The 11,334-nt window shown below is 48.1% G+C and overlaps 1 protein-coding gene across 1 annotated transcript in view; it reads right to left on the bottom strand.

Moving 5' to 3' along the window:
• The window catches only part of limch1b (LIM and calponin homology domains 1b), a gene marked incomplete at its 5' end in the record, with an annotated part of 70,111 nt that overhangs the window by 36,441 nt on the left and 22,336 nt on the right, over positions 1 to 11,334 (bottom strand). Inside the window, 2 exons of the mRNA XM_084459547.1 lie at positions 4,650 to 4,719; positions 7,130 to 7,200. Coding sequence (XP_084315673.1) covers positions 4,650 to 4,719; positions 7,130 to 7,200 — 141 coding nt within the window. The remainder of the gene's footprint in view (positions 1 to 4,649; positions 4,720 to 7,129; positions 7,201 to 11,334) is intronic.

Below are 11,334 nucleotides of genomic sequence, written 5' to 3'. Positions count from 1 at the left end.
AGAAACACAAATCTCCCCCCGAATTCCAGATCATTAAAAAATTCCAGACTGTTTGCTAAAGACTTACGTTCCAGTAGCGCAGCGGGTCTCGAGGGAATCTGCTTCCAGCGAGAAAATCACTCCACAATTGTTGACAGAATGAAATACAGCACCCCCTTCCCACTCACTCACTGGCAAAACAACCACCTCCCCCCTTTTACCGCAAAGTGGTACATTCCAACCCTAACTCCCACAGGCGGGATAGCCGATTCCCATTATTTCAGAGGGGGGGGGGAAGAACGGAAGGATTTTCCCGGGGTGATCAGTGCCCAGTGAAATGTAGACTTCGGCCAGAGTAATCCAGTTGAAGTCCAGTAGAATCCGGTTGGACTACCGAGACGCCACACGAGCGCTGGCGTGGGAGGGCTGGCCTCAAAAAGACGTTTGGGGATTCATCCTGAGAACACACACGTTTTGCTAACCCCCAACACCCCACCGTGGTGAGCTGCACATCTCCAGACGAAAACAAAGACAAAGTTACACAGAGTGCGGAAAGAGAACGACGCCAGACAATCAAACCCTCCCCTTCGAACCCTCCCCTTCAAACCCTCCCCTTCAAACCCAGTAGCCGGTGCTCCCGAGTCCCCGACCCAAACAACTCAATTCTTCCTCCCTTTTCCCCTCTTCCGACAACAGCTCCTTCATTGCCAAGAATAAAACACACACACACACACACACACACACACACACATAAACAAACACCACCGAGACAGAAGTCAACATGGGAGTCATTTGGTGAGCACAGAACACGATGGGCTGTGTATGTTTGTGTGTGTGTGTATGTGTGTGTGTGTGTATTTTAAGTAGCGAGTGTGTAGGTGTGCAAGTGCGTGCGTGCATGTCCACAAGAAGTCACCAGCCAGAGGAAGTGGGCGGTGGCCACAGCCAAATGACCAACAGAGAGATCTGCTATGGAGGGTTCTGTGTCTCATACAGACCTCAATGTCTGCCAACAGGCGGTCAGCGAGACGAGAGAACCACACAGAATAACACGCTCCTGGTTACCGGAACATTCCACCAGTCCCAAGACATTTCCCAAATATTTCTTTGCGAAAGCCCGCTAGCGGACGGATTTAAAGTCTGAAGGGTTTACTGTAAACGCGTTCCTCCCTCTGAAATAACGACCAACCGACGCATACTTTGAAAGATCAAGGGGGGGCCATTTTGATTACGCTGCTGGAATCGATATCTTGGCGACGGGGGCGCGACCACACAAACGCATCAGTGTTCACACTCGGGAACCGAACCTACGCGACGTCCGCAGGAAAGTGGTTGCAGAGACGGAAACGAGGGAATTGGCTGTCTGGCGAGATATGTCGAGATTCCAAACTCACCGCCAAGCATAACAGTGGGAACAAGCAGAAGGTTTCGGAGTGAAACTCAGCAAAACGCTCACAAGTCATTCCTCATCATAAGCCAGAGCTTGGGAGACTTGACCAAGCAGTTTCTTAAGTATGAAGTTCAGTATTATGTGAACCCTGAAATAGCTCTTGGTACATTCCCAATCATATTGCATGCGTTATTGTGTTAGCGCTGCATTTACGCGCCTCTGGGGAGATCCCAGACATGGATGAAGTGCTGTGTAATCTCGTAAATGAAGCTAGAGTTCACACAGTATTTCCCTCACTGGCTGTAACATACTCTTGATCGTAATCCAATATCTAAACAAACGATCATGGAGGACTTAACACAAGACATTAAACCTGCTGTTGTACCTGCGCATAATGCACCTGTACAAACCCCCCTACTGCGGCAGCCCATCGACCAATGGGCGCTCTGCTCTGGTCCCTGATGCCTATCTGCTCCGCTTACACAACAGCAGGATTCCAGAGGGGCTCGTTTTCCCATTAGCCCCCCCAACAGGAAGCGGGAGGGGGGGGAGAGGCCTGTTTTTTATTACCACGGGCCAGATAACAGCCGGCACCTTGTTTATACGTTTCCCACCTCTTTAGGCACCCTGGAAAAGCCCCCACAGGACGGCTGCTGTTCCACGGTCTGGAGCTCGGCAGGATGTTGCTCTTGTTGACGTGCTAGAGGTTGTCGTTGTTGTTGTTGTGGTACGGTACACTAGCCCATGAGAGCGCAGTGATATACGGCGTCTCTGTTGCGCTCGGTGAGTGAGTGCGGTGTAGAAGAAGGGATAGCTGCGGTCCGTAAGGTCATCTGAAGGTCGGACATCATGAGGATCATAGTCAGCTACTAACCAATGGAGCTCCATCACTTGGTGGAGAGGGACAAGCCGTGAAAAGAGCATTGAGCTACTGTACATTGCTTGATTTGCGTGCCAGTGCACATACAGTATCAGTACAGTATCTCTCTCTCTCTCTCTCTCTGTCTGTACCTCATGGATGGAGTTGTACAGTACACACAGTTACACACGGACCACTGATAACCCCCAGAAGCCTTTAAGACTCTGTTCTGAACACCCAGTCCAGACGAACTGCTCCCCCGTGTCGTCTGAACCGAAATCATTGGACACAAGCCAGAATGAAAAACAACTCGGTTGCGCAGCAGACTTGTTCAAACCCAAATCTGAAATTAGACTTTTAGTTGAGAAAAATACTGCCCTTTAAAAAGAAGAGGGACCCTTAAATGTGCAAACGGGAGAAGGGATGTCTGACTAAACGAGACACCAACCAGGAGGTCAGTTCTCAATGAAAAACCGGTGCAGTAGTAGCATCGGTAAGACTGGACGAGGCGGCATCTTTCATATTTGAAAAGTGTAATAAGATGATCTGTTGTTATTGAAGTGAGGGATCGTAAGAGAGAGAGAGAGAAAGGACTGTGGATTGTGAAAAACGCAGGTGTGCAATTACCCTTGGCCCGTTAGAAGCAACAGGAGAACAGTTGGCAGCGATCGGACACAATGCCTCAGATAAGAGAGCAGAGAGAGGGAGTCTAGCCAAGCCAAACTTCCTTCAAAACAGTTTTAAGTGCAGACGATTCTTTTGCACTTGGACCCAGAGCCTATTCATCTCGCCTCTCACATTCTTCTTGCCTGCTTTCTGCTGTTGTTGGGGCTCCTACAGCTGCTGACCACTCTTCCTCTCTGTTTCTCTCTTCTTCTCTGTTTCTCTTTCTGGCTCTTCCTCATCCGGCTTCCCAGTCCCCCCCCCCTCGTCTCTCTCCTGTCCCTGGTTCCTCCAACCCCCCCCCCCCCCCCCCCTCGTCTCTCTCCTGTCCCTGGTTCCTCCAACCCCCCCCCCCTCCCCGTCTCTCTCCTGTCCTCTCTCCTGTTCTGGAGATGGAGAGAGGGAGGAAGAGAGAGAGAGAGTGAGGGAGGGAGATGGAGAGAGGGAGGAAGAGAGAGAGAGAGAGAGTGAGGGAGGGAGATGGAGAGAGGGAGGAAGAGAGAGAGAGAGAGAGTGAGGGAGGGAGATGGAGAGAGGGAGGAAGAGAGAGAGAGAGAGAGAGAGTGAGGGAGGGAGATGGAGAGAGGGAGGAAGAGAGAGAGAGAGTGAGGGAGGGAGATGGAGAGAGGGAGGAAGAGAGAGAGAGAGAGAGAGTGAGGGAGGGAGATGGAGAGAGGGAGGAAGAGAGAGAGAGAGATAGGGAAAGGGAGATGGAGAGAGCGAGGAAGAGAGAGAGAGAGAGAGATAGGGAAAGGGAGATGGAGAGAGGGAGGAAGAGAGAGAGAGAGAGTGAGGGAGTGAGATGGAGAGAGGGAGGAAGAGAGAGAGACAGAGAAGGATGAGGCTGTGAAAGTAAGCGAGCGAGGCAGGAAGCTCTGGAGAGGGACGGACGCCAGGGGAAGGCCGGGGCCGAGAAGAGAAATGGAAAAAGTGAGGAGGAAAGACCAAAAGAGAGACTGACCGTGTGTGTTCACATGATGAGTGAGCCGCAGCAGAGCAGAGAGACAGGAAAGGAGACACCAGCGGAGTGACCGGCGTCTCCTGAGGAGTCCTTCCTTCCTCCTCCTCTGATGTGAGACACTCGTCATGCTACTGTACAGATGACCGTACGCTAGAACTTATTCATTATTCAAACTGAAGTCCTACTCTCCAGGGAAGCTGGAAACAGGCACTTAAATTAGGCCACATTCAATAGCCCACTCATAGGCTCTGTCTGGGGAATACGACATGTCAAATAGGACTGCGATTGATCAGGATTTTGAAGAAATTCAGGATATGAGATGATATTAGGGGAACTAACCCTAACCCTACAGGGAACCTGTCCAGAGAGGGGTGGAGTGAGATGAGGGGAGGAGAAGAATGGAGGACAAGCACCTTTAAGAGCAGATGTGCAGTGGGAGTATGGAGGGATGAGGGGTGGAGGAGAGGAAGGAGGGATGGGGGGTGGAGGAGAGGAAGGAGGGATGGGGGGCGGAGGAGAGAAAGGAGGGATGGGGGGTGGAGGAGAGGAAGGAGGGATGGGGGTGGAGGAGAGGAAGGAGGGATGAGGGGTGGAGGAGAGGAAGGAGGGATGGGGGGTGGAGGAGAGGAAGGAGGGATGGGGGGCGGAGGAGAGGAAGGAGGGATGGGGGGGTGGAGGAGAGGAAGGAGGGATGGGGGTGGAGGAGAGGAAGGAGGGATGAGGGGTGGAGGAGAGGAAGGAGGGATGGGGGGTGGAGGAGAGGAAGGAGGGATGGGGGGCGGAGGAGAGGAACTCACCAAGCCAGCAATGGGAGTAGGCAGTCTGTTGATCTTCTTCACCAAGCCAGGCTTGATAGAGCTCAGCAACCTGCAACGAGAGAGAAGGAAAGAGAGAACGAGAGAGAGAGAGAGAGAAGGAAAGAGAGAATGAGAGACAGAGAGATAGAGAGAGAGAGAGAGAAGGAAAGAGAGAACGAGAGAGAGAGAGAGAGAGAGGGAGAGAAGGAAAGAGAGAATGAGAGACAGAGAGACAGAGAGAAGGAAAGAGAGAACGAGAGAGAGAGAGAGAGAGAGAGAGAAGGAAAGAGAGAACGAGAGACAGAGAGAGAGAGAGAAGGAAAGAGAGAACGAGAGACAGAGAGAGAGAGAGAAGGAAAGAGAACAAGAAATAACGAGAGACAGAGAGGCACACTTTATCTTCAGAAGACTGAAAGCAAAACAAAACTCACACCGTGTCTCCTAGCTAGGAATCTTAAGAGGGTGTTTGCGTAAAAGCCAGAACGGATCACTTCCTGTTTGTCCAGCCCTTGTTTTGAGAGCACATTGAGCTCATAGGGGACCCATTCTCAAACTGCCTCGAATTCCCTGGTGCAACATTTTCAGCCAGTGTGTGTGTGTGTGTGTGTGTGTCTGTGTGTGTGTGTGTGTGTGTGTGTGTGTGTGTGCGAATGCGTGTCTTATCGGATCCTGATCCCACCGTTAAGTGCCGACTGTTTTTTTTGAGGCTCCACCAAAAATAATGTTCTAGGAGAGAGAGGCCCCTCCTTCTTTGTTCCCATCAAACCCTGATAAGCATCTCTGGGGCTACGGTGACAATGCCCGGAAAACACAGCGTGAGGAGGAGACCAGGAGTCGCGGACGGTCGGGTGTTAATTGGGCGGGTATGAAGAGGATTAGGCGTAGAGTAAGGGATCGTCACTGTGATGACAACGCGGGCGTCCTCGAGGAGAGGAGAGAAAGTGCACCCATGTGTTATTGAAATACGAGTGCAGAGATAAAGCTAGTCTTTCAATAGCCTTGGTCTCTGTGACGATTTGATTTAGAAGGAGCTTGTGGTATTTTCGGTTAAGATTATTTTATTTGGAGATGAGATTACTTTATATTCATATTTCAGTTAAGATTAACACTTTATAATAACAGTCATTTATAAGACATTTATAAGCTATTAGTATATACAATGTAATGAACTAATCATGAACAAACCATTTGTATACATCCATAAATTATTATTAAATCATTATTAATTTATATTAAATAATGTTATTTAATGTATGACACGTATTGTATCGTGAGGTACTTGCCAATACCCAGCCTTAATGTAAGCACGCTATGGAGATGCGTAGGGAGAAGCACGCTGAATGCGAAAGAGACGCCATGGACCAAGGAACAATACGGATTCAGATTGGGCTGCCCAGAGTGTCTTGACAACAACAGCAAAACCAGTAAGTTCTCTCAGCCATGCAGAGGAGGTTTAGAGAGCGCTTCACTGAGGTTGAGACAGGGAAAGTACCATTCTTAGGTTATGGTAGATCCACTAGGCCTCAATTAGCATAATCAAGCCATTGGCTAGGGGACGCTAACGCTAACCGTCTCCATACATCGTGAGGTAGTAAACAGATCATCTTTGCTCCGAGAGGTCCGTTTTTAGAAGATACTCTCTCTCTCTCTCTTACACACACACACACACACACACACAAACACACACACACACACACACACACACACACACACACATTCCTCTCGTCTCTTTCACACATACCGTACAAACACACACACGACGCAGTCTGTCTCCAACCTAGGATTACCCATCTGTTTGCGTTGCCCCTGGTGAAGTCTCTACATCATCATCATCCTCCCCAGTGAGAGTGTTACCTCTCCCCCCCTGAGGGTGTGTGTGTGTGCTGCACACCAGCCGTCCGGACCCCCCCCTCACTGGAATCCCCCATAAATCTCACAGATTTACCCCCCCACTGAAAGGAGAGGGCTGGATAGTATGTGCTGTCATTTATGTACTTGTAACGTATGTGCTGTGAAGTATGTACGCCTACTCCAATGTACTGTATGTACGATAAATTATATACTGTAACGTGTACTATAAAGTATGTACTGTGAAGTATATGTACTATAATGCATGTACAGTAATGTGAAGTATGCACTATAAAGTATGTGCTGTAGCTTAAAGGAGGAGCAAGTAGTCTTTCTAGGTTAAGCCTGTGTCCTCATTGTCACTCTTGGTATATTTAACTACTAAAGAGCAAATATATCTAAGCGAGCCGCCATCATAAACTATGCAGGACGTTTCCTTAGTGTGCAGAGAGACATCTGAGGTAAAGAAGACATACTGTACCAGCATACTGTACAATATGACCACACAGAAGTCTCCCTTCCCTTACAGAAAACAGGCACTACTGTGACGTCATTGCAATCACCTTAAAGCAGCAACTGCATTATTTAAAAAAGAGAGAATAGAAGTTGGTAAAAAAAATAAAATAACGTACTCGCATAGCAGTATCCCGTTCTCCAGGCCTCCCCTGAAGTCCTTGTCACCGAAGCATCGACCCGTCACCGCCTGTGGGGAAAATGAAGATGGGCGTGAACAGTCGAACTTATATCACAGCAACTTTATTCGAACAGGTTCAACACTGCTGGTCAAAAGCCACAAACTCTAACTTCATGTTTCATGTTAACCAATCTTCTCCTGTTATAAGTGCATCTCCTCATAGTAATAGAACAGTATAGTTTCCAAGATGGCGCTATGACAGAAGAGTATACCTTTGCGTAGAGAAGCGGAGAAAACCGCCTTGTAACATATCAAGCCACTCTGGTTGACAGCACTAGGCTAACGAGCTCTAATTGACAGCACTAGGCTAACGAGCTCTAATTGACAGCACTAGGCTAACGAGCTTGGCCTAAGCTGCCGTCATCCCCACCAAACAGTTCTCCCAGGCTTGGAGGGGAAGTAATTGGTTGTGACAGAAGGGATTTAACTGGTAGTATTTCCTCAGTCTAAAGAGAGAAGCCGTGTGTTTGCATGTCTTTTCATGGCCTCGCTGAGTCACAGTGTGTCACCGGGTTCTACGGATTGAAAGATGACGCCAACGTGTTGAGAACAATCCACATTCATTCTAATTAATCTATTTCTTCACTAAATACCACTTTAGAGCCCCAGTAAGAACATTTACAGAGGTTGACTAGAGACACCTGGTAGAATGTGTGTGCCAATGTTAACACACGAGCCACATCCCAAGTGGTTATTTAAGGAAGCGAAACACCTTGACCTCTTCAGGGATCCTTGACCTCGACACACACACACACACACACACACACACACACACACACACACACACGCACCGACACACACAGACAGTCAATACAAAAATGATTACAAAGCAAGCTCTTACTAATATATCAAAAAGGCTTCCTGAAATGATTTCTTCTCACTCCAAAATTAATTTTGAAGTAATTAATTTTCAACAGTACATAGTTAAGAACGGCCATTTAAAAAAAAGTATAACTCTTGGGGACTATTTGAAAGCCAAAACAATTACAGGATTAAATTCCCTGACTGTTTCAGCTCCATGTATTTGTACAGCTGTGGGAAAGTGGGAGGACACTCAGTGATTGGCTGGCTGGCTGGCTGGCTGTGTGCTCAGTGATTGGTCTGGCTGGCTGGCTGTGTGCTCAGTGATTGGCTGGCTGGCTGGGTGTTTCTGTCACTTCCTTGGCTTCTTCCCACTCTTGGATCGGGTACAAAAGAAATGGACTGCTGTATGTCACAGAGTAGGCAGACATGTTGATCTGCACTGGGGGAGACTAGGGAGAACTAAACCCCCTGATGGGTGCTGATGGAGATGTGTGTGAGTGTGTGTGTGAGTGAGTGTGTGTGTGTGTGAGTGTGTGTGTGTGGGTGTGTGAATGTGTGTGTGGGTGTGTTAAACAGATCTAGTATGCTGAGCTGACACTGGGCCTTTCGGTAACATTATTCACCGCAGTGTCCAAGTGTTGTGAACCTTTGTTTGACCGTTGGGGAAACAAAAGTATTGAGAGACAACATTCGTCCGGGAGGTCTGTGTGTGTGAGGTCTGATCATTAACCTGACAAAAACACATATAGCCCGCATAATCAGCATATCATTTCTGAATTGGCCTATTATATTGATGTAATGTACAGCTGTGCTGATTTTGGCTTGGTATTCTAATATTGGCGAATTAGTGTAACAGCTTCGGTCTAGATTTGTATCCAGACAATAAAAGTCTTCAGCGGAGAACAACAATCCTCCCTCCCTATTCTTGCACTTTGCCTTCAGCACTAGATTATGCTCTTAGTCACTTGTTTTTGAGAGAAGATGCACTTGTGAGTTCTGGCAAGTAGTAGTACACTGGCTTTTCCTACGTTAAATGCAATTATTGTTAGTCGCTTTGGATAAAAGCGTCTGCTAAATGATTGTAATGTAATGTAAACAAGTGGATGACCATGATTTAGCGATATCTCGCTAAACGTATTCGATGACATCCAGCATCACTGCGAAGTCTGCAGGCTTGAGTAATGTATTGCGTCAACCTGGCTGTCCACTGATTCACTGTAATGTAGACAGGCCTTCATTCAGGGGCTGGAGGAGGGACATCGCTCTGTTTGATGTGCAGAACAGGGACCGGGACGACCGTGTGACAGGAGGTGATTTTTCACCACTGAACTGCGACATACTGTACATTACAGTCCTGTACTTCAGCGGTAGAGTGGCACTGAGGGTCACTCACTCACTCATACCGTCCTGGTGAGACGCGACTGTCGCAAGGTAAAAAGCAGAAAAGATCCCTCATCACCCAAAACAGCTTGATTCATGTGTTCAGTACAGACGGCTCAAAGACGTTTTACCCATAAACCTGCATTCCGTCCACTTCCTGGTGCGGAGGCGAGCTCCTGCTATTACCAAGCTTATGATTGGGTCTGTCTGGACGCTGCAAATCACCGGGTTCCGTCTCGTTACCTGACCCCTCTCTTGGGTTGCTGAGTGCGAATCGCTAAGTACTCTGTAATCCCAGCACGTCTGTGGGTCCTAGCGGAGCGGTACCAGACATGGAGACCACAAAGAACCCCGGGGAGGGTGCGAAGGAAGCCAGGCTGGACCGGGACTACCCCCCCGGCCTGGTCCACCACACCCAGGATGACCTCATCCCGGCAGGGCCGACCCATCAGAGGTCCTGACTGCTAACGCAGTCCCCTCTCCTGGGTTTAATATGCTTCCTGTGGGACTTGTATCAGGAAGGCATAGCTACCATGGCAATAAAAAGAGATTTAGCTTGACGCACAGAGAGGGAGGGACCCTCATTGTGTATCTAAAGTGGGACAATGTAGAACTGCAACAGGTCCCATTGAATGACCAATACTTCCCTGTTTAAAGAGGGCCTTGAAGGCCAAACCAAGAGCAAAAAAAGAACCAAAACACAGGTGTAACCAGAGTGTCTAGCCAGTCTAACCGTGTCTGACCCATGTAATTACCTTGTCAGACTATATAGTAAACGCTTGCAATTCCGAAGTAGACAGCCTCTCTGTATTTTCCTGGAAAACACAGTGTGTGACTTTGTAACTACCTGTACTTCCATGCTCAATCCATCATGATTACGTAATTACAGTCAACCTTTTCTGGAAAAACGAAGCATGTAATGTAAGTAGCCCACATCATCTCCCAACACAGAAGACTATAAGCGATAGCACGTTGAGGATGGCCGATGAAGAAAGTGCTCACTCACCAAAGTCAGCAGAACAGCATTACTGTCTCTACTGAGTGACATTCCTGGTAACTTCTGGACTGAACCCCGCGTTTCAAAACCACAACAGGGTCATTTGAGGGGATTCCAATAGGCTATGGAATGTGTCACCTTTGTTGTTGTCGGTGGAATGTGTTCCGATGCCTCGTCCGCTTGACGCTGCGTTGTTTCTCACACAATCAAAGAGATGCCGTTCTTTGTTCTGACTTCCCTCCCAGGGGGGCCCCCTCTGTGAGCGCACAGGAGTCCTTCTCACAGATTCATATCGAAGTTTATCATCTCTGTGACTTTGTTCTCAAGGTAGAAAGGAAGACTTCCAACAGAGCATGATCGCACTCAACCTAAGTAAGCAATGACAAGCTTTCGCTCTTTTCCCAGGCCGGGAAACTGTGGTAGAAGAGTCTGAAGAGTACATCTAAAAAGCGTAGTTCACTGATGCCTTCAGTGTCCTGTGGAGCCTGAGAAATGTTGGTCCCCTGAGGAGACAGAATATGACTCCATTGTTCATTTCGAAGAACTTTCTGGTTCTCAAGAAGAGCTCAAGGCATGAGAAACAGAGGAGGATCCAACATGTCTTTTGTAGCACACCAAAAACTCACTCATCGAAGAGCTAAAATCACATTTTCCAACTCTATGCCTTCCTTCAAAGGCACTCTATGCCTTCCCTCAAGCCATTATTCAAGGAATCTCATAAAAATAATATATTTCCTTGCAAAATAAGTTAATGGCCAGCGTTGTAATAGATAAAACACCTGGAATACTATACCTGCAAGAGCACAGCCAGTTCTCAAAACACCGGGCCAATCAAGAACTTTCCCTGGACAAACTTCTTAGGAGTGACATGAACCTCATCAACAAGTGCCAGACATTTCCAGAGCAGCTCCATCTGAAACATTAGCACAATCCCTCCTCCAGACCAGCCAATGAAAATAGAT

This window comes from Borostomias antarcticus, assembly GCF_949987555.1.
Source record: "Borostomias antarcticus genome assembly, chromosome: 28".
Taxonomy (NCBI): Eukaryota; Metazoa; Chordata; class Actinopteri; order Stomiiformes; family Stomiidae; genus Borostomias; species Borostomias antarcticus.
The sequence above is the reverse complement of the archived record's forward strand: the minus strand, read 5'-3'. Positions and strand labels throughout refer to the sequence as shown.